Source organism: Drosophila ficusphila, unplaced genomic scaffold (assembly GCF_018152265.1).
Source record: "Drosophila ficusphila isolate 14025-0441.05 unplaced genomic scaffold, ASM1815226v1 contig_198, whole genome shotgun sequence".
NCBI lineage: Eukaryota > Metazoa > Arthropoda > Insecta > Diptera > Drosophilidae > Drosophila > Drosophila ficusphila.
Window position 1 is genome coordinate 5,825,363 of NW_025064092.1, and position 23,844 is coordinate 5,849,206.

At 38.3% G+C, this 23,844-nt stretch overlaps 1 protein-coding gene across 2 annotated transcripts; it reads left to right on the forward strand.

Annotated features, from left to right (window-relative positions):
• The first annotated feature begins 843 nt into the window (after positions 1-843).
• On the forward strand, positions 844-22,799 carry LOC108088682 (zinc finger CCCH domain-containing protein 13). Of its 2 annotated transcripts, none has more exons than XM_017186623.2 (5): positions 844-915; positions 16,713-17,018; positions 17,535-17,761; positions 19,204-19,901; positions 20,537-22,799. In XM_017186623.2, exons 2-5 carry the CDS (start codon positions 16,824-16,826, stop codon positions 22,465-22,467), a joined length of 3,051 nt encoding a protein of 1,016 aa, XP_017042112.1. In that variant the 5' UTR covers positions 844-915; positions 16,713-16,823; the 3' UTR covers positions 22,468-22,799. The 2 variants fall into 2 exon arrangements, with proteins under 2 accessions (XP_017042112.1, XP_017042111.1); XM_017186622.2 differs by lacking the exon at positions 844-915 and adding an exon at positions 12,987-13,103.
• The last annotated feature ends 1,045 nt before the right edge of the window (positions 22,800-23,844 follow it).

Here is a 23,844-nt window from a genome sequence, read left to right on the forward strand (position 1 = left end):
GCGACTAGCGCGCCTCAAAATGTGTATTGGGGTAACGTTCATCACGTTTGTCGATGCAATTTCACAGATAACTGTTTTTCCATGTTTGCCACCGCCGTTCGATGGGCGGCGGGGAGGCTGTGGGGGCGGGGCTGAGGTCGGGGAAGCAGCCTGCGATTGCATAATCCGCCACCAGCTTGGAAAACAATGCAAGCGCTTTTAAAATGCCGCAATTATCCCCAGCAAAACCAGAAAAAGAAGCAAAACGACAAGAAAAATCCCAAAAACCAAAAGACACATTTTGGTTTTTCCTTTTTTTTATTTGTTTTTATTTTTTTGTGGATTTTTTGTTTGTTTTTTTTTTATTTGTGGGTTTTTTCTTTGTCTGAGGTTTTGTAGAATTTGCTTGCTTTTCTGGTTTATTTTTGCAAATATTTTTGTCATAGGTTATTCGTGAATTATGTTTGCTTATGCACTTGCTTAGGAATTTGTACACTATAATTTTAGTTTATCTATTCTGTAAGAAAATAGAGAAATTCATTAAATCAGCACGGTAAATTTAAATTAAAAAGCTTACAAATATTAATATTATTCGGCCACAAATTGGAATCGATTTAAATGTCCAACGAAAAGAGAAAAAAATATTCGTCTCGTGAAGGTTTGACATTTTTTCTTATTTTTTGTCTAGACTTTTATGTCGTTGCCATTTAGCTGTGGCATTTCAATTGCAGTTTTGTTTTTTATTATTTGTTTTGGCTGTCATTTGTTTTTTGTGGGCTTGTTATGACATTTTTTGGAGTGCCATTTGAGTGATTGTCTGGCATTTGTCTGTTTGTTATTAACAAATTACAATTTTTATTGCAGGCATCATCCGAGCTGTGGAAATATTTGAATATTTCAAATATTTCGAAGCGAACTATTTATTTCTTCATGTCGGTAAGTATTCAATTTTTCTTTTACAAAGGTTATGCAACACTTCCATTTCCTTCGGTCGCAAATAACTTAGAGTTCATTCAACAAAACAAAAAAAAGGGAAATATATTAGATGTCATGGGGCACAAAAGAAAAGACAAATATTTAGATGCATTTTACATAAATTGTGCCATTGTCATGTTTAAATATTTTCCTTTTCAGTCGACTTTCCCACAAAATGCATTTGACATAGGCACAACACAATTTTCTTCAACAAAAGGCGGCATTTGAAATCACGTACAAATATTTTAGACGTTAATTTGCTGACAGTAGAAAGCTAAATGTTAATGAACCAAAAAGCCACAACACAAATTTCCACTAAGTGAATATTAAGAGATATCCACACATGTGTGTGCATCCGCGGAAAAAGAAACCATAATGTCCAATCATTTCCAACGAGACAATGCACTTTGCATTTGAATCATCATAAACTGGTTGCATTTGTTTTGTCATTCGCTATTATTTCCAACAAAGAAATATCACTTTATTTTGGATTAGATTGGATGCGATTAAATCAATTGATGGCAAGCAAAACATTATTGTTAATTAACTTTGTTGCTTTATGATTAAATTTATTGAGCCCTTACTTATTTATTGGATTACATAAATAACGCAAAGAATTAAAAGGTCTTTCCAGCCAAAAACGATTTATTATAATTTTTATTTCATAAAATGTTTATGGGAAATGTATTTCTTTCTTTTTTTGAAATATGTACTTAAAATTCAGTTGGTAAAGTGAACTCCCCTTGATTTCGAAAGTCGATTGCCATAAAAGGAAAATGCATCCTAGGCACGGGTAATTTCCAATCGATGATTTTCCGCAGGAGCCAAAGACAATAAGCCCCCGCAAAATCCAAAATCCAAAACCCTGTTGACAAGACAATGAAAAGTGAAATTGTCTCGATGGATATTCGTTTTGGCCAACGTTTTTTTAACAGTTTGTTTGCGCTTTTTTTTGTGAGTTTTGTGTTTAACTATCTGGTTTTTCTTTATTTTCGAGCACGTTTGTTTGTTTTTCACATATTTCTCGTTGGCGAGGGGAGATCAATGAAAGTGGCGTCGCGTCGATTTCGCATGTTCGCATAATCATGCCAAAAATGGCAACAAAAGACCATCGAACACTTGGGCCAAAAAACTGCAGAGAGGAGAAAGGCAAACGCTCACCTGTTCCACACAAACCGAAAACCGAAAAACCAAATACCAAAAACGAACTCCAAACTGAATTCAAAGTCGAGTCTGAAGGACGTTTGCCCAAAAGGTCAGAGGTTGAGCCAAAAAGCCGTGTCAGCGAAATGCAAACGAAATACAATTAACAATTAAACATTCAAATGTTTGAAGTTGACAGGCAACAACTTTCACCAATGCCGCCACACAGAAAAAAAATATATATAAAAAAAAGTACAACAACAAGCAAACAAACAAAAAAGAAGATATAATGCTCCCATGGAGGAGAGGCTACCAAATATCGCCAGCGAATTCAGTCGGCAAACCAAACCGATGTCAATCAAAAATGCCATCCACCGACACTTTTTATTTGCAGTTAGGTATTTTTTTTTTTCTTGATTTTTTGCACAACATCGCATCCATTGAGAAATGCTGAAGGTTAAAATGCAATTGAATGAAAAGAAATACAAATAATTGGGCAGACATGAGTGGAAAGTAAAGGTGGCTGACACACAAAATCCATTGGGGTTCTCTTCGGGTTTTTTTATTTTTCGCTTTTTATTTTTACCTGCTACCTGATTTGATTTACCTGCGGAGACACTTGTCGTAAATTTGCCTAATAAATTGGCTTCATTAGCCGGGTTAGCCATCGGAAAGGTAATCACATTTCAGGCTTAATGCCTATGAAAGAGATTTCAATTTGGAACGAATTAGATGATGGCAACCAAGGGATTTACTCTTAAAATAGGATTTTGTTATTATATCAACATGCTAAAATTGTTCGTTATTTAATTAAATAAAGTTAATGTGATCATTTTCTTAAAAAGAAAAAAATAACAAGTTGTGATCATTTTATATTTCATTGTAAAATATCCGGAATTTAAATTTCTCCACTTATTGATTTTTCCATTAAGTATCTTGGCAATACTCATTTTTTTTGCGTTACCAAAGTCTTGAGTGGTTTTGCAAATCTGATTATGTCCCTAAAAATAACTTCCTGAATAGCGTATGGCTGTCTTTTCGACCAATTTGAGACTTCAGCACCCCTTAAAAGCTCAGTGAACATGTCGAAGTGACAATATATATGGTATGTTGACCAAAATGCGAGACGTTCGAAACTCGAAACGTGGGCGAGGCAAACGGCTCGTGACCGTTACCAATCTTCGGGACTTGGCTTGGCTGAGGTTTACTCGGGTTCAGGCCAAGTTACCACCACTGTCGATTACAGTTAGCCTGGCCTATGCAAATTGCGTGCATGACAACAAATTTGTGGACTGATTGATTGACGGCCCGGCTGATTGGAAAGGTGTGCACACGCACTTCAGCTATATACTATATACTATATAGTGAACCGATGCAGAAAGAGGAGAGAGAGGAGGGAAAAGCGCGGCCAGACGTCAGCTATTAACCTTGATTTGTTGGCCAGCCAATAAGCAAAACAAAGAAAATAACAAGACAGGGGGAAAAAAAGACGAAGTAACAACAAGAGTCGTGCAAATGAAGTCATTTCGAGTGCTCAGCTCGCCTTTCAATTGAGGGCAAGAGCTTCGAAAATAGGTGTATATACGATTTAGTTTTTTTCTTTTTTTTCTGCAGCCAAGCTTGGGCGAAATAATACCCCCACACCCCCACTTTTTCTCGAGCAGGTGTTGTGCCAAAGTTCTGGCTTTTAGCGGAAATGGCCAGCGTCTTTTGGCACTTTACAGTTTGCCGAGAGAAAAACGAGAAAAAAAAAATCAGGCAAACAAAAGAAAAACGGTGGTTATAAAATGTAAAGATAATTAATGAGACACGCATAAGATTTTAAGAAAAAATAACAACAAATTTAAAACTTTTGGTAATACAAATAAAATAATTCAAGTGACAAACAAATTTTTGATTGCAATTTATATGATTACAACCAAATAAATACAATTTATGAATGAAATGAGACAAGTTGAAGTTAGAAAAAAAATATATTTTAACACTCAACATCTTCTAAAAGCATAATTTGCATATTTCAGCGGAATAACTCTCTGCTTTTTTCCCAAGCAGATTCGCCTGTCATTTGATGATAAACAAAAATTCCTTTGAACTTTCCACAAATAATACAAAATTAAATTAAACTCTATATATACACAGTTTATTGTGGGTTTATTTTTAAAACGCTGACCTCAATTCTGAGCGGTTTTTGTGCTGGTTCCCGCATCCGACGGCCGCAGAGATATTTTAATTACCCAACAAGAAGCAAATTTAAAACCGGCTCGAAATCCTGCCATGACATCAGCCATCTGACCAATAGCCGGCATCATCATCATCATAATCACCATTATCGGCATCAATTTCTAAGCGAAATAAAAAATTGAATACACGCTTTTAATTTGTGGATGCCGCAGGCGCAGTTTTTCGCTAAAAGAATCTAAGCAAAAGAATCTTTCGATTCGTCTGTCGGTAAATCGTCTTAATTTTCGGTGTCTTCGGAGGCATGACGACAAGTGCGAGGGTTGATTTATTAAGTTGAATAGCTAAAAATATATAATATATAATATAAATGATCAATTACTATTAGTTTTTATAAAACAAATAAAAAAGCCCCGATAAGAAAAATTTTATATTTAAAATTATTTAACAAAAAATTAAATAATTGTTAGTAATTCATAGATTATTAAAATTCCCAAATTTTTATTTACAAATGTAACAGTATTTCCATTATGGATTCTAATTTTCCACAAAAGGAGTTAAACTTTTAATTAAAAATAATACTATATACATATTATTATATATTAAACCTATAAAATTTCGAAACACAAAAGAAAACTTACCCCAATTGGAACTGCTGACTTGACCCTCCGTCTGCGATTTCTTTCACCTCTGCAAAGTGTTCTTGCCACACTCGCACACACACCTGGCACCCCGTGTGTGTGTGTGTGTGTGTGTGTGGTGTGTAATGTACTTAGGCCCGGCATTCTGTGGTATCATCTTCATTGTGGATGCCTCTTTCCCACTTTCCACTTCCCGCTTCCTCGTCTTCAAACTCTTCTTTCCCAACCGCTATCTTCTGTCGCCGCCAGAGATCCAAAAGGGGGAGGGGAAAGGGGAATGGGTGGGTGAGGGGGCGGGGCAGGGGGCTTTTGTCAATTCATTGTCAACAAGTCAGTGAACTTGTGTGTGCCCAGCTGAGAAAAAAAAAAGAGGCAGTCAACACAAAGGGAAGAGAGCAACCCAGCAACCCAAAACCCTCAGAAGACAGAAGACAGAAGAAGAAGAAGAAGAGGCATGGTGTGGCTTTTTCTTTTAAAAATAATTAACATAAATTAATAGGAAATGGGTAGAAGCAGCGCACAATAACAGTTACCAGAAGGTAAAAAAGGCCAAGAAGTCGAAGAATGGCATACACTTATTTCAAAAATTATATATAAAAGCTTTCTTGGGTTAAAGATTAAAATACAATATATTTAATATTTAATCAATGTAAAAAAACTAGAATTGTTAAGGTATTTTAAAAGTTATATTAACTGAAACCCAGAAGAAGCAATGAAGTATATATACTTTTCTCGCATATTTCTTGGCTACAAAAGATACTACTATCATGCACTTAATAACACACCCTATAGAGAAAGGTGTTCTTCACCCTATTATTAACTTTGTTCTAAGCCCTCTGAACAAAAGAGTAATATCCACTCGAAGAGCAACAATGTTCCGAAAAAACATCAACACGAAATCAGAAAAGAAACCAGGAAAGCAAAAAAGTTCGCGTCTTAAGTCTTTCGTTTTTTTTCATCTCTTTTTCGGTTTTTTTACAATTTTTTTTTTTGGACTCCGACGAAACTTACATAAGTTGACTGAGAGATGCTGAAACTGCGAGCGGGACCAATTCCCGAGTTATTTATGGCACACGCACCTGGAGAATGACAAAAAGCAGGGAAAAGCTGGTGGAAAAAAAAAAAGAAAAACTTTTGGCATTTAAATTGCAGCAAATGCAGGCGAATGCAACGCAACTCAACGCAATGCAATTCAACGCAAGAGTTGTGGGTTAATCAGCACCTGTCAGCTGCCGAGGAGCAATCAGGAAGCAAAACCCTAGAGTAAACCCTACTAAAAAAAAATAAAAGAGAAAAACCCGTCTCAATGTTCACATGTTGATTAGGTTTCGTTGGGGGTTTCTTTATGGTCTTGCGCATAATATACCGTGATGTAATATATACACACATGGTCGCACATCGAAGGAGGCTAAATCGATGGGTGTAGCATTGGCCAAATCGATTGGCAGAAACGAGTTTTGGGAGTGAGCTATCGGGGATTCTTAATGATCTCACACTGGCATTAGCATTTCGAATTGAGCAGCGAAAGCATTTTAATTGAGATAAATACCGGGCTAAATATAGTTGATGAGGCAGCACGAGCGAGGAGGAATTTTCAACTCACAGAAGATGCACTTTTTTTCCCATTCGTTAAAATAATCCAAGCAAAAATAAAAAGAACCTGAAAAACAGGATTCCGAATTTTGTAATAGATTAATTTGATTAGACAAATCACAGCTTTAATTGATTCATCGATAGTTTTGTTACGTTTTTTTTTTTTGAATCCAACGAACAAAAAAAAAAATACATAACTCTTTAATTTGCATATAGAATATTCGGGGTTAAAGCAATAACATTTTCGGCCTTTAGACTTAATTGCTATATTTTTTAATTGCGCTGACAAAGTTGTGGCGGACCAGCCCATCATTGCTAAATCGTTTTTTATTTTTTGCGCACGCTTATTTACATTATTTTAGCCGTCTGTTTTTTGCCCAACAATTATTTACACATTATACGCTGTCATTAGAGGGAAATTATAATTATTGTGGTTGTTTATTATACAATGCAATGCATCAGACACTCACGAAAAACAAGCACAAGTGATGGGTAAATAATGTGTAATGAGTCGATAAATACGAATACCGAGATGGCTTCGAGTGTCGCCTTCAAATGGGCGGGGTAAATAAACAAATAAATGTTCGCATTTACTTACCGACAAGTAATTGATTTCGCCTTCTGTTCAACCGATCGATCGACCGATCGAGTGACTGACCGCCGCACTTTCACTTCATAATTTTTAATATAAATAGAAATTTATGCTGGATTTTGCGAAAGGGAGAAAGGGCGGTACATAAACTATATTATTTTAATAATTTTGATAATTAATTTCCCTGAGAAATGTCTTTTGATCTGTTTTTAAAACTTTTTTCTACGTTGCTGTTTACTTAAAATTTCTTCGTAAATTATTCAGATCTTTAAACTGTGGAATTGTTTTTTCGGGGTTATAAAGTAAGCTTGGCTTGTGCCCGAAATTATATCTACAATTCCTGGAATCAGTCGAGCCAAAAGTAATGGCTGCTCCCAAAAGCCAACAGAGAAAGAACCCAAAAGGGATCAAATGAAATAAAATAAAGACACGCGTCCGAAAAAGTTCTTGAAGCAAGACTGAAAAAATAAAATAAAACCGCGGATGGGGAGCGAGAAAAGTTGGATAGCGGTCGCTGGAACAGTACGAGAGTAATTATATCATTTAATTTCGGTTATGTGGGGAGCAGTTGAGCTACAGGTGCCCGCATCGAATGAACCGACTTCTCCCAGATCGTAATTGCAAAGTTACGAAGCGTTAACACCGCGTAAAGATTGTCCAAATTGATTGTGCGATAGTGGATCGGAACTGGGACTGGAATTGGAATTGGAATTGGGTTTTCGGCTTTTGTTTCTATGGCCTTTGCTTTATGTAAAAGCGCCCCCTATCGACGCGAACCCGCATGAGAGGAGAAGAAATCAAAAAAGTTGACCAAGATAGCCATGATTTTTGATTGATGTTTCGCTTTATCGGTCAATTTATCGGAGTATTAAGGAGGTGTGGCCAAAAAAAGAGGCGATGAGAAATAGTTTCCCAAATAAATTACCTAAAAGTAAACATTGAATATCTTAAAAAAATATTATGACCCTATGAAACTAATATATGTTTTTCGTATTTATTTCAAATATAAAATTATTCAATAAACAAATTACTTTGAGTAAATTTAATTAACAAATTCGGCATTACTTTATTTAAATAGAAATTGTACTTAATAAAATTCCAAGAAATCTTTACCGCCACGAGCATAAAGCATTTCCATTTCCATTTCTCCCAGCTAAATTGAATCGCATTCATTGCGATTCATCCGACTTTTGCTCGAGTCGATCTCCCCAAATTAATTTCGCAGTCAATCACTTGCTTCATCTACATTTTCAAGGAGCTGCTGGCACGCCCTCGACTTTTGATTTGAATTCGGGCTATTTATGTGCGGTTTGATGTTCTACGACACACCCAAATACCCAAATACGTTTTCACCCAATCTTCAATCGATGGACGCCGCCGGCGAATCTCCGTCGTCATCTCTCCATCTCTCCACTGTCTTCTCACCGCTTCTCTCCAGCTTCTCCACCGGCTTCTCCACCGGCTTCTCCAGCTTGGAAAGCAATTTATATTGCGCTAATCACGTGAAATAGATCAAATTTCTTTTGTCGGCTCGTCGCCCGAGAGTGGAACTTTTTAGGGGGTGCAAACGGTACGGGACGACAACGCTGACAAGAGAGTGTTTCCACTTCGGATCCAAAAGATTCGGAATTGGCGCTTCGAGGAGCTCCAAGTGAGTTTCACTTGTTGTGGCAAAAGTGTTGCCAAGTTGCTCGAGAGCCCGTCAGCCAAGTAGGATAACAATCGGGGGCATTTACGTGGCGAAATTCGGAAAGAGCCACTCAGAAATAAGGTTTTCTTTTTGCAAAAAAAAGAGGAAAACTGGGGAAAATAAAACACAGAAAAGTGTAGTGCTAAAAAAAAAAAACAAGTGCCTCATAACAATATACAAAACAGATTAGATATCTAAATGATTTTAAAGAAAATGATTTTGTATAAAAGAGATTAGGTTGCAACACCAAATCAATACATTTCAAAAATTATAATTAATTCACCTTGTCTCCTAACATGAACTTAAACCTCTGTAATTTAAAGAAGAGAAATTCACTGGGTGAAAATCACTCGAACAGTAATTGAATTTGAGGCACGAGATACATTTGGATTTAAGGAGCTGCAAATTGGGAGAAGAAAAAAAAACAAAAGCAGAGCTGGGAGAAATTCACTTTCCGCTCGGTAATTGAAAGTCTCGTTGACAAATTCGGAGCTCGGCTTAGAAGCTTAAGAGCCAGCCAGGTGAATTTCACTTGTCTGCTCAAAGATAAAAAAAAACAAGAAGGAAAGATCGAATCGAGTGGGCAGCCACATGGCTGGCAATGTTTTAATTTGTATCTTTCCATTTTCATTTCCATTTCCATTTCCATCGACTGACTCTGTGTCGCACTCTCACCGAGGCCTAATCTGCAGGTGGATAGATGGATGGATGGATGGTTGGGACGGGATGGGGATCGGGATCGCAATCGGAATGCTATGCTATAGTATGCTATAGTATATAGTATGGTGTGTGGTATGGGGGCTTCTCAACGGAGAGATGGCATAGTGATTGGTTTTGCCTCCGCTAATGATGATTACCCACTTTTACCACCGGCCACATATAAAAATCAAAAGCGGTTTAACGCGTTTCTCGACTCTCGGTCACTTTGTGCACTGCCTACAGGTACACTGCTAGAAATTGCTCAAATTTATACATTCTTGACAGTGGAAATGAAATAAATCATACAGTTAATTTGTATAAGTATTTTATTTGAATATTGCAAAGAAAATTGATACAGAACATAATACAAAATACAATCAAAACATAGTTAAAAAGTATTTCGAATTTGGGAATTTATAAATATAAATTCCGGTTAAAAATACATCAACTTTAAGATCCCTAATAACTATTGTTCAACACTTAGGTAGTTCGAAACCATTTATCAGCACTAATTTCCATTACCAACCACACAAAACTTCTCAAAATATTGTCTAGTTTTAAGTGGTTATTTTTTTCCAGTGCATGTCGCATACATATTTCGCCTCTGCACTTCTCGTCCGCCCCATTGCGATTCAATTAAAAGCGCTTAACCACCGCACAACCCGTTGTGTCGTCGCACCCAAAAGAAAGAAAGCCACTTGCTGCCATACAAATCAGTTAGTAGAGCTCGGGGCGTGGTTCCCACTCCAAAGCCAAAACCAAAACCAAAAGCAAAGCCAAGACCAACCGAAACTTCGGCTTCTTCCTTGGCCTTGGCCATATTTATCTCTTGATTTCTCCCAAAAAATATATAAATATTTGAGCAACCAGTTCCCAGCTGAATTTAATTGCAAATTATCATGTCTCGTATCATCGCATCATGTGTAATTTTTTCAGCTGCCTTTTTGCTTGTTTTTGTTTTTGTTTTTTTTGTCTTTAGTTTTCCATCGCCGAAGAAAAGTGAAATTCCATTTGACAATTGTTTTGAGTGCCTCTCTCTCTCCCATTTCATGTCAGCGGGTTAGCAGGGATTTGTCAGAAAAACATGAACAGAAAAAAATAAAACTAAATGGCTGGTGAAATCTTTGGCCAAAAAAACGTGCCGAAACTGCATTTATGGGCCCCTCAAATATGCCAGATCACAAGGTCATTAAATTGTTATCACGGCTTTTTTTCTCTTGGTGTTTTTACAATGTGTTAAGACCTGGCCTGTAAAGTCTTCACTTTTGTCACGAGTTCGCATTGGCATTTACTTTATTTTTGTATCTCGCCCAGCAATGCCGAAAATCCATCTTGAAAATACCTAAAGAGCCAAACGATACGAAAAAGGTCGTTTTTGAGCGTCCAATAAATTATGCCTCATCATTCTGTTAATGCGGCCCAAAAACCATTGTTTGACCAAATGCATTACAACAATTTTTATGGAGCAATTTCTTCAGTTAATTGAGGATACACTGATGGTTTTCGGTGGTTTAGAAGGAAATATAACGCACACCACACCTTGTTATAAGTTCATTTGGCGCAATAATGGAAAATCTACAGATGAAGATAAGAAGATACGAGGGTTAATTGGTAAAGGGGAAATAACTACAGAAGACTTTAGCCGCAAATGAAGTTATTACACGAATAAAATTGGGATTTCCTATACAAAATGAAGATAAAGCTAAATCTTAATAAAAATCTTAGAGAAAATGATAATTTATCTTTTTTAGATTCTAATGAAGCTATTGGCACACATATTTGTGCTTCTATAAAATAAATACCCCATCAACTTTGGACGCTTGTCTCGTAAATTGGCCGTTTTATCGCACTCCATCAGATTAGAACATGAATCAAATTAAACCGCCGGACCGCAAACAAGTTGACTTCACATTGTCAGTTCGTCCATTCATCAAACTCAATAAATCGGGCATAGGAAATATTCGAAAACAAAAAAAAATAAAAAAAAACTTGATTGAGAACTGGGCCAAAAACCGAATCGACACCTTGGCTAAATTTGAGCATTTCCGTTTTGAAAATGCGGATTTCACTCGCCTAGCCAAAAAGTCCAAGTTAAATGCCAAGTTTTTCATTTTTTTCGAGTCTTTTCCTTCTTTATTTCTTCGTTGTCTATTTTTCTTCTTCTTCTTTTTTTTGCAACCACAATCAATGTTGGCCAAATGGTGGTGGTGGCTGGAAAACTTGTAGAATGCACGACGGCTTTTCAAAAAGTGCTCAATGCTATATCAATAGCACCACAACCACACCGCCAAGCAACCAACCAACCAGTGGCAACAACAATAGCGTCTGTACACCTGTCTAAGCCAAAAAATAAAAAGAAGTTAGCGGCAGTGGCAGCAGCAGCAGCAGCAGCGGCAGCGACGTCGACGGCGGCAGCGGCGGTAACAAAACAGCAACACGTTGGCCAGGGCCGCGAAGTTGACGCTGCTGCGCCCAAAAACCCAACAACTTTTAATTTCAACACATTCCAGCACAAGACTCCACAATCAAGACACTTGCACAGTGGTATAAATTGCAATAGAACAGTGATCGATTTCGATCTCGGAGATAAGATAAGGGGTTAAATAGAGTAAGGCCATGGACCACTTTAAAGGCCGATGATCAAAAATTTTTATGTACAATTAAATCAAAAATGTATTTATAATAAAAAACATAAGAAACTTCTGTCATAAAAAAAAGTATTATATGGTTTTAAATTTTAGTATCACAAATATAGTAAAATATCAACAAATTCATGGTTTTTGGTTGAAAACATTATAATGTTTAAGCTGTGGCGCTTGCAAATTTTTTTTGTGATCACCTCAATTTTACCTCAGCTATAACAATTAAAAGATTACACAGCCCACTGTGCCTTATAAGGCAGTGGGTACTCCGTACATACGCGCGACTTGACTTTCTTTGCGGCCTAAGCCAAAAAACAAGTTCGGGCTCGGCTCCGTTCGGGCCAAGTTGGTGCAAGTTACACAGAAAAAAAAGCATAGTATTAAATAGAAAATATGTATTAATTCATAGAGCAGGTGCGATAATGGAACTCAAATGTTTGTTTAAGAGCCAGATAGAATTAAAAAATTATTAAAACTCTAAATTGTATTTATTAAATACAAATTTATAAAAGTGAATAATATGAAACAGTTGTACTTAAATTCGTGCTTTCGTAATTAAAATCAACCATAAATAAAAATCCACTTTATAGTTCTGTAAACCATCTTATTTAAACGAATGTTGAGTTTATGATTATTTTTGTTCTCCCATAAAATTACTATGCTGAAAAAGATGTATTAAATTTACTGGTTACTGGCTATTTTTTTTCAAACATGAACATTTTGTTGCAGTGTAGCGACTTTAGCGGGTTTCGAAGCGGCGGGATCGGCGGGATCGGAATCGGGGCGGGGGTTACGGCTCGGTCGAGAGCTGTGGGCTGCGAGAGGTTTTGGAGGCAGTCAGCCAAGTCAGTCGATTGCTGGCGGTCGAAGCGTTGAGACGTCTGTTCGCGGTTGAAAAAATCCAATAAGAACGCGACTGAAGCGAGCTCTTTTTGTTAACTTTTTTTTCCCAACCACTCATAGACACTGAGGTGTGTACTGGTGTGTGTTCTATTGTGCATTGGTGTGTGTGCTTATGTGTGTGCGGGCTGAGAGAAAGAAGACTCTCTTGGCCATTACCGTTAATCAAATAAGTTTTTTAGAAATTTAAACGCTCCACTTCGACGCAACTGTGTGTGTACGTGCGTACGTGTGTTTGTTTGTGTGTGTGAGAGAGCTTTAAACGGTTCATTGATCGAGTTCAGCTCAAAAATGGAGCAAAAGCGGAGAAAGAATAAATACCAAACGAAAAACAAAAAAAATAAAATAAAAACAACAACAAACAAAACAAACGAGCAAACAAATAGTGCAAGTGCCAAAGCCTCTGAGTGTGTGTGTATGTGTGTATGACTGTGTTACCAATTCGCATCGAGAAGGCAGCACAAAATGCGCTTAACCCATTTATAAAACGGGCAGAAATGAGCCAAGCCAAATACCAAACCAAACCGAACAAAACCACGCCGAACAACAAAAATGGCAATACAAATCCAATAATTGGCCAAAAAAGGCGAACAACAAAAGACAATTGTTGGCCAGCGGAAAAAAAAAGAACCGCAAGTTAACACCCAAAGAACTCTTAATTTGCATGCACGGAAACAAAATGGTTTTCGTGAGAAACTCTTTGAAAAACTCGGAAAATCAGTTAACAAGATTGGGAGTTTAATAAAGCATACAGATCTGAAGCTAAAAGCCATCTATGAAAATATCAACATGTTTTCTGTGTAGAAATTTACCACATTATGAATAAGCCCCTAGAAATCCATGTTTCTGAAAAGTTTAAGATACTTAACTTAACTCGTTTGTTTTTTCTTAAAACCAAACTTTATTTGTTGAATTTTATAAAAGATTAATTGTTACAATAGTTTCTAATGTTTATAGATCTGAAAGCCAACAAAACAACAGTTATATAGTCCACAAAAAACAGAATCTGTATTATTTTTAAACATTTAAAAACCTTTGCATACAAAATACATTACCGTTTAATCTAAACAATGTTAAATTAAATTTATTAAAGCTGTTAAAATGTAGTTCTCTATTCGCGGTATCAAATCTTTAAATCGTAACTTGTCTTGGGTATAAAAAATTAAGCACAATGCGCCGAGACGTGAAACTTGTGTTATTATGGACAGATGATTCTACAGATCGCCCAGATATACCATATACCATATACACAAGCCGACAGACAGACAAACAGACAGACACAATCCGGCATAACAAAAGATCTCTTTGCAAATTGTTTATTTGCTGCTTGGCTGATCAGCAAACGGATTGTTTATGCTAATATCTTCAACTGCTGTACGAACATGGCTCTTTCATCACATTCGCGTAAAATGGAAGTCTATTTGGGGTTTTTTCTTGCGGCTCCAAGGGAGTTCCTATCTCCGAACTGGTTTACAGAATATTTAATTAGATTTTCAGCTACGAAGTTCTGCGGGGAAATCCAGAATAAATTTGCCATGGTTTTGGATACCGAAAATATAAATATTAATCCCTCAGATAAAAATACATCTATCTTCATTTATAAGCAGTTTCGCATAAAATATTTCCAGAATTCATTAAAAATTCCAATTTACACCTTAAAAATGCAGACATCATGTGTTTTCTTGCGTAAATAAAACAAACCTCCAGTTCAGTGGGCCATCAATCAAAGTTCTCACATAGGAAATGGTTTTAAAACAAGTTTGGACCGCAAGAAATGCGCAGATAATTGCACAAAACCACAATATATCCATGACTTAATACCTATACTTCCTGACATATACTCCAATTTATTGCCAATCGAAACGAATTGACAATTGTTGACTTCCATAAGTAATTCTCTTTGTGGATAATATCCGCTTTAAGCCAACAAAAAAATAGCTCGAAATTTAACATTTTAATTTATTGTAATTCAAGCCAAGCGAACATCACGTACTGCTAAATTTCTTTATAGAGCTTCTGCCATTTTAATCGCATTTCTAGAGGCCAGCTGTGTTTTTCACAATCTCTCAGGTGTTAATTGTTTTTTTTTTTTTTTTGCTATTATCATGCATTTTGGAATATTTAATATATTTAGATCAGTTTTGAGGTTAATAATATCGTTTGTGGGCAGTCAGTTTTATAATATATATATGTGCTTCTCGGTGACTTTTGGATCGTATGTAAATTTTTTAAGCACACAATAAAAAACCACCTCCTCTGCGGTTTTTATTTGCCTTGTTGTTGAGCTGAATGCATAACTGAAAAAACAAGATTCTTTTGGCCTACACGTCGGCCAACAACAAGTCCCACAAAATCATCGATTATAAAAGTTATTAGGGGAGAATCTCATACGCAGCTCATACACAGGAAATATTTTTGATTAGTTTTAAAGAATATTATATTTTGCATTATAATTCAATACCTAACATTGAGCAATTACTAATTGTTTGTAATATAGGTAAGGATATTTAAATTGATTCTTAAATATGAAATTATATGTTTCTGAATATATAGGGAGGCATATTTTTTCTCTGTACATTTAAATGACATCAACATCCAACATCCAACACCTGTGTGACGGGTTAATACCGTTCGCTGGTTTGGCCGGTTCGATTTTGGTCGGTTTTTTTTTTATTTTGGCCCCAGTTTTGATGTTCCTCCGCGGATCGTTTTCTTGTTTTCTCGTTTTCTCACAGAATTATGACACATGACGAGATTGCATTTGAATCCATCTGGTTTGCCGTTACCCGTATTCACTGTACTATCTAAAAAAAAAAAAAAGAAACAGTTGCCCCACCAATCGATTTGCATTCCAGTTTTTGTTCAGTCGTTTTTCGATCAAATTAAAATTCCCCGGTTGAAACGTTTCCTCTTTGACATTAAGATCTGATTTGTAGTGTCATTAATCATACTCGACTACCGATATATAGCTTCGTACGTGGGCCGCCAGACAGACACTCTTCTCTAATGGGATTATGTTTTTGGGGAGTCTTCCATAAACACTTAAGTCTTCCGATTTGGGATGGGTTCTTTGGGGGAAATTAACGGTTGGTTCTGTTAGAAATCGTTAAGAATTAAATACTATTACGTAGTTTATTTTTTGTTCATTTAAGACTGTATGAATTTACAAATTTTAAGCACCATTTTTTGTAATCAATAACCACTTTAAAAGTAAAGTTTTTTATTACTACATATAGCTTCACAGATGAACTATTTAAAACTGTTTGTTTGTTTGTATAATAGTCTTTAAAGCAAATTATCAGTATTTGCTTAATTACTTAACCTTTCAACGCTTTATGCAATCATTCATTAGGAATTCCTTTGTAAACAAACTGCCAAACATGTTTTTTAATTAGAAATTTCAACTGCCATTCGGGTTCATAAAACCATAAAATCTTAATCAGATTTTCAGGCTTATGTAAATTATTTGATTTCGATAAGTGAATTGTAATTAATATTTACTTGCCTTGACTTCGTTTTTAATTATACAGAAAACATGTTATTACCTTAGAACTCGCTAATTTATGAGGCTAAGTTGTAATTAAATTGAGGGTTTTATGAACAATTTTATGGATCTGTCATAATTTATTTAAATTTGTTTGTACTTGCCACACTTCTGAATAATCCCCATCTTTTTCCAGCTTCTCTAAATGCCAGTTTGCATTTGCACCCAATCATCGACAAGAAAACTGATTTGGAATAGCTGCCGCATTTTCTTCGAGTGTGCCTGAGTTGCACATTCCGTCCTGAAGATGGCGCTGCGCCTGCGTCGCGACGTGCAGAAGGCCTCCTATTATGTGTGGTTCCTGGGCGCCGAGGAGGCGAAGGGGCTGCGTGGTGCCCGCGTCATCAACTCGGTCCTGCCTTATTTGGTGGACAGGTCCCGCGGCCAGGAGCCGCTCAAGGTCACGCTCCAGGTGTCCCACAAGGGCATCAAGATCGTCCAGGTGAGCGGATCGTTCTATGAAAGAAAAACACTTGATTTATTGCAACAATTCAAGGGAATTCCCGGGGATTGCAAATATATCAGAAAGCTTTATATGAGAATTATTTAAAACAGTACAACTACTATTAAAAAGTATCTTTCAGATAAAAACTGAATCTATTTTTCTGTATTTTAAAATTTATTAACTTAATTGTTCTAGTTTTTAAGATGTTCTTGTTTTGATTTTATTTACTTTTTACTTGTTCAAATGTTAACAATTATATTATTATTTTTATTATATCAGAAAACTTATATGTCAATTATTTAAAATTGTATTATTTTAAAATTTATTAACTTAATTTTTATAGTTTTAAAGATGAGTTCATATTTTTGTTTTGATTTTATTTACTTTTTAGTTGTTTAAATGTTAACTATCCAATTGATATTTAAAAGTAGCTTCCAGATAAAATCTGGTTTTACATATATATTCAAAAATTACTTTTAAATACTAATACCTTTTTTAAAATAAATTCTTTAGGGGGCCTCGAAGCACCTGATTCCACACAGTGCCATAACCAGCTCCGTGCAGACAGATGACATCGTCGCCTGCGTGCTGCTCCTCTACAATCCGGCCACCAAGTGTCCGCTCCACGTCCACGCCTACCGATGCGATTCGGAGACGACGGCGGAGGCACTGCACCTCCAGCTGCAGATCCTCATCAACCGCCCGGACAACCAGAAGCGTTTCGAGGAGCTGGAGACCAGGTGGGTCCTCCATTTGATCACCCTTGAATAGCACATACATTTTTTGCCATTTTGAAAAGGGTGGGAGTCATAAAAAACCACAAAAATAGTTATTTTAATAACAAATTCAACAAGGTATACTACTCATAAATCTGATAAAAATTAGCAAAGTTGTGGCTTAAGAAGTGATTGAATTTTTACACTTTTCTGAAAATCCACCAAAAAATAGAAAATAATCTAATGATGCAGCTGGTTACATATTTAAATAATAAATTCAAAGAGGTATGCCACTTTTAAATCGGATCAAAACTATGTTATGGGATTTGAATCTATATCTCTTTGAAATCGATATTCAGGAAAACATATAGTTGAGACTTTTCGCTTAGCTGGGGTTATCGCACACCGTATTATATTTTTATGGTAATTGGCTGTGCGCAGCTGTAGTTACTTGCCAGCCAGTTGCAACTGCTGGGGACTTTTGTTATGCAAGGCTTAATTAATTTCGCCGCCAGCTTCGGGATGAAGCAGGAAGCAGTGGCAGCAGTGGCAGCAGTGGCAGCTTGGCCACTTAGTCACTCCATTAGACACACTCACCCAAACACATGACGATCGTGATAATCGACCTGATGGGGGATTGCGATGGGGATTGGGATGGAAATTGGGATGGGGATTGGGATGGAAATTGGGATGGGGATTGGATAGAGATGCAGATGATGATAATGATGATGATGGCGATGATAATGGGGAACCTGGACTCCCAGCGAGATCCCAGTGCCCCGGTAATTGCAATGGCAATCTCCACTGTCTGCCGCATTCCCACGAAGACAGCCACAGCGATTCTGGCATCGCCCACGCTGCACCCACATCCACATCTATAAATTCACATTCCCATCCACTTCCACGTTCACATCCAACACATTAGCGTCCAAGTCCATGACTTTAAATATCTTAAATGCCACTTGAAGTTCGCTCGATGGCTTCGCGGAAATTCTGTTTCAAAGTTGCCGCCCAGCCAGGCTGTCACCATCGATAAATGTTGAAAAATGTTCGCTGGTCGAGAGGGGAAAAATATGCAGAATTCTGGTAGCTAACGGTGCGAGCACTTGAACTTGAGTGGCGAGCTGTGATTAATCACATTTGAGGTGCTTTTATGGGGCAAACAAAAAAATGTAGATAAAATTATGAAAATATTTCGAAAAGTTTAATGGAAAATAAAAAGGGAAATACCAAAAACCATTTAAATTTCTTTCTTATTATTATTCTTAGCCTAAATGGAACTCACTCATCACTAATTTATTTTAAAAATTATTTAGTTTTAGTTTTGTTATTATACTTTTGTATTGTTATAATTACTTATAATTATTTAAAGTTTATATGTACTCACTCACTCCTAAATGATTTTCCGAATTTTATAATTATCTTATTAAATTTAAATACTCACTCTTATTTTATTTTATTTCCAGACTGGGAATTTTGCCACCAATCCCCATGAACGGCGGCAGCGAGAAGCGCCACGAGTCGAATGGGAAGGCCTCGTCGGCGGGCGGTGGTCCTGGATCGCACCACCACCAGCTGCAGTCCCAATCGTCGGGCGGCTATCAAGGTCGTCGGCACGAGACGTCGTCGCCCAAACGATTCAGCAGCTCGTTGGGCAGCGATACGGGCAACAGCACCCGGGAATCGGAGTGCAGCGAGGAGCACGGCCTGGCCGGTGGAAACTCTCCGGTTTCCCGATCGCCGCCGCACGGGAAACAGCAACAGCAGCCACACAACCACAACCACCCCCACCCCCATCCACACCCACATCCGCCGCTGCACCACCCACCGCTGACCCCCCAGCAGAATAGCGACCTCTTCGATTCATTGGCCGCCGAACTGCGAGCCAAACTGAATGGCAATGGGCCACCGTTGCTGCTGCCTCCCCGGGATTACGATACAGTGCATCGATCGAAGGGCAATTTAACCGCCATCGAGTTGAGGCGCTGCCGCAACGCCCTCATTGTGGGCGGGGCGCCCAAGGGGCAGGTGCAGGGAGCCGCCAGCGGAGCCGTCGGAGCAGCCGCCAATGCCAACGGGAAGCAGGTCTCCTCGCGGGGATCCTCCGGCATCGGATCCGATCTGGCGCCCAGTCCCGAAAGACAGGAACTCAACAGCTCCAGCGGTAAGAAGATCCTTATTTCTTATAGGGAAATAACCAAAATAATGTGGAGAAAGTGAAGAAAATATTATAAATCATTTAGAAGTTATATATAAAAATTTAAAAAATAATTAATTTGATATTCATAAACCCTTATCTTGTTTATAAATTGTACTAAAATATATAAATAAATATCAAATCATTGTTGTATAATGGTAGGGAAAATAAAAAGCAATTAGAAAATAATTCGATTCATTATGGGAATTTTTCTTATTCAAGAATATTTGGAGTGTTAGAAATCAATAAATTGTTTTTTTTTTTTTTTTTTTTTTTTAAGCAAATATTTCAATGCAGAACTGAAAATTTAAATAAATTCCAATAAGCTTAAGTTTATTATAGATATTTTAGGATTAGATTAGAATTTGTACTAAAATATAAATACATATCGACGAAGGTCGAATGTATTGTTGTATAATGGTAGGAAAACTAAAAATCAATTAGAAAAGAATTCGATTCATTATGGAAATTTTTCTTATTTCCTATTTAGGATTATTTATTTATTTAGGATTAGATGATTTCTATTTCTATGCATGATAGAAATTTTTTCCTATTGATTGTTGATTGAATATTGAAATCACTAATTTGAAACTCCTTTCCAGATGATGAGCACTGGTCGAACGAGGCGGACAACTCGGTGATCGCGCTGAAGCCGTCGCAGATTGCGATTCCGCACCACGGACAGTTGAAGAGGAAGAGCGCCGTCCAGCCGCCGGAGGATAGTTACCTTCGGGATCTGCCAGCGAAGCCCTATCAGCCGCGTCCCAGCGAACGGGAACGGGAACGGGAACGGGAACTGGAGCGGGAAAGGGAGAGGGAAAGGGATCGAGAACGTGAGCGGGACAGAGAACGCGAACGGGAACGGGATCGAGACCGCGAAAGAGACCGCGAGCGGACCAAAACTCCAGCTTCCATTTCAAATAAATCCTGGAGTCGCGAGGACGAGATCAAACCGATAATAATGCGTCCAGCTGACTACGATGCCAAGTTCAATCGGGTGATGCAACAGGAGCAGCAGCAACAACAACAGCAACAGCAGCAGCAGGAGCAACAACAAAAACAGCATTCCGGACAATCCTCCGGAAATCATCAGCCAGCAAAACTGAGGGACACCGACAAATACAACGAGATCAATCGGCTGCTGAACAAGAAGCTCTCCCACGAAAGGGAGCGAAAGCCGCGCTCCCGACTGGAGGACAACCACGATGACTTCGAGGACTCGGATCCGGGCAGTGAGCCACTGGGGCATCCGCACCAGCCACCGGGTGTGGCGCCATCGCTGCACCATCACCATCGCAAGGAGAACCTCACCGACAAGCAGAAGTTCATGGAGTACACCAGCAAGAAGCAGCAGCTGCTCAAGAATTACGCTGGCGAGGATCAGCGCTATCGCCATCGCTACGTGGAGCCCACAGACCTACCATTCGAATCCGCCGGGATACCAACCACCACCGGTGGTGCGGCGGGTCACAACAAATACGCCGCCGTTCACCGGGGAACGGATTTGGGTCAGAGGACAACGGAGCGACGACACGAAAGGGATCGTGGCGATAGGGAGATGGAACGGGAACGGAGAAGGGATCACGAACTGGATCACTCGCGGGATCGCAATCCCTACAGGGAGGCGGAGAGTCTGCCGTACATCCAGAGCATGGAGAAGATGATGAAGTCCACGGGCATGCGGTATGCAGAAGGTAATCCCAAGTCCCGGGAAAGGGAGCGGGAAAGGGAGCGCGACTTCCGGGAGCCACCGATCATCCAGCAGAGCTCCCAGCGCGACCGATTCCACGATGCCAAGGACAAGTTCCGGGCAATGGAACAGCGACCGGCGGTCAATCGCTATCCGGATTTGGATGAACGCGATGCTCCGATCCGGGATCCATATCGATCCTCGTCGAGAAGGCGACGCGGTTCCGTGGAGCCGCCGAGCACCTACGAGCAGTGGAGCGAGGAGGAAGAGCCACCGGTGGTGGTGGTCAGCGAGAAGCCATCTTCAAGGGAGCTAAATCGATCCAGGGCCAGATCCCGCGGCGAATGGGAGCCGGAACCAACGCAACCGCCCAGACATTTGGAGCGCGGAGTGAGGGATAGAGAACGGGAGAGGGATCGCGATTACAATAGGGAGCAGTCAAGGGATCCCTATCGCCACGAGAGGGAAAGGGAAAGGGATAGAGAGAGGGAAAGGGAAAGGGAGAGGGAAAGGGAGAGAGAGAGGGAAAGGGAGAGGGAGAGACCCGTGGACAGACGTGCCCATTCCCGAGAATATCTACAAAGTGTGGAAACCAAGAATCCCTCGACAACTGGTTCCAATCGCGGCCACTTGGAGCGCTATCCCTCGCCCGCTGCCACGCCCAGCAGATCCGGTGAAGTGGGCGGCGGCGGCGGAGGAGGAGGAGGTGGTGGTGGTTCCTCCAGCGGAAACTCCGGAAAGCCTTTGGGCCAAATGCCAAAAGGTTATAGACACAGTTACGCAGAACCCGTTTTCGCAAGATCCGGCGGAAGAGTCGGCTTGGCCGCAGTGAATCCCTACTAAATGGGATTCCCCTGGAGGATTCTTATAAAGGAGTGCTTTTATGAGGAGCACCCCTGACCAAAAGTAAAAACCGTGCAACGAAATCCAAACTAATCGAATGGGAGGAAAACTCGCGAGTGTCGCAACTATTTCTGGGAATATTGAAAAACGTTTTTTTTAATTTAGAAAATCATATAAAACTATTGTTATCCTTTTATTTTATATTTAATTTTCAAAATGTGTTATTTCGGCAAATTTGAAACCTTTTTATTTAAAGTTTTTACACAACTTTTTATTTATATAGTTGAACATTCCACTTTTTTTCTTGAACAACGAAATATTATTTGTTAACGAAAATTTTAGAGTGCTAAAAATGTAAAAAAAATCTATTTTATTTTCCTGTATCTATAACAAATTAAGTAATTTTTGCGACACTCAGTTCAAAAAAAAGAAAATAACAACCTTGTAAACATTTAGATTAAGAAAGAACAACAGTGGCACCTGCTTATGACGCCCAGAAAAGTCATTGTAAGCACTTTGCTATGCATCCCGTATAACCCGAATATACTCAATTGCTATAGCAAAGTTAGCCCTCTAATGCGAGATATACTCATATATATATATCCAACCATTCCTGCCCCGATTTAACATAACGCGCCTTAAATGGGGGCCGTTGGGGATCCGAGATCGGAGCGAAATTAAAAGGCGCCAGCCCCTGTAATTATGTGCCTTCAGAGAGAGAAATCGTGTTTTTATTATATGCATAATACTGACTTAGCCTACGATTATATTTGTATATGAATCTAATCTAATGTTATCAAAAAGCCAACGAAACAAGAATCGGTTCGGATTTCTTACCACTTTTTTTTTTGTTTTTTTGCTACCTTAAGTTGCGCGGTTGATTGGTGTTTCACCTTTTTTTTTGCGATGCAGTTCACATATGTCATGATATCTGATATCTGTAAGCATATAATATAGATAAATATATACTATACATAAACATATACATAGCTGATGTATCTATTGTTATCAACTTGATATTGGCATTAATAAAGCGATAGTGAAAAATACATATTATTTTGGTTTTGATTTTGGGAAGGAAAAAGTTCCCTGACTTTTATAATGGGATTGTTTGGAATTATAAAAATGAATTCGAAAACATTTTAAATTCGAATGACCTCAACATATTCATTTATTCATTTACTTATTCAACACAAAATGTATAAAAGATACGTTACATTTTGACATTTAATGTTTTGTATGTAAAATATATCAATGAATAACGAAAAATCCAGGGTTACCACCATTTCAAAAAATACGTCAAATAGAAAAACGTCAAAAGTAAACCGAGACTCTAAGCCGAGCTTCCCAACAAATTCTACATGTTTATTAAACGTC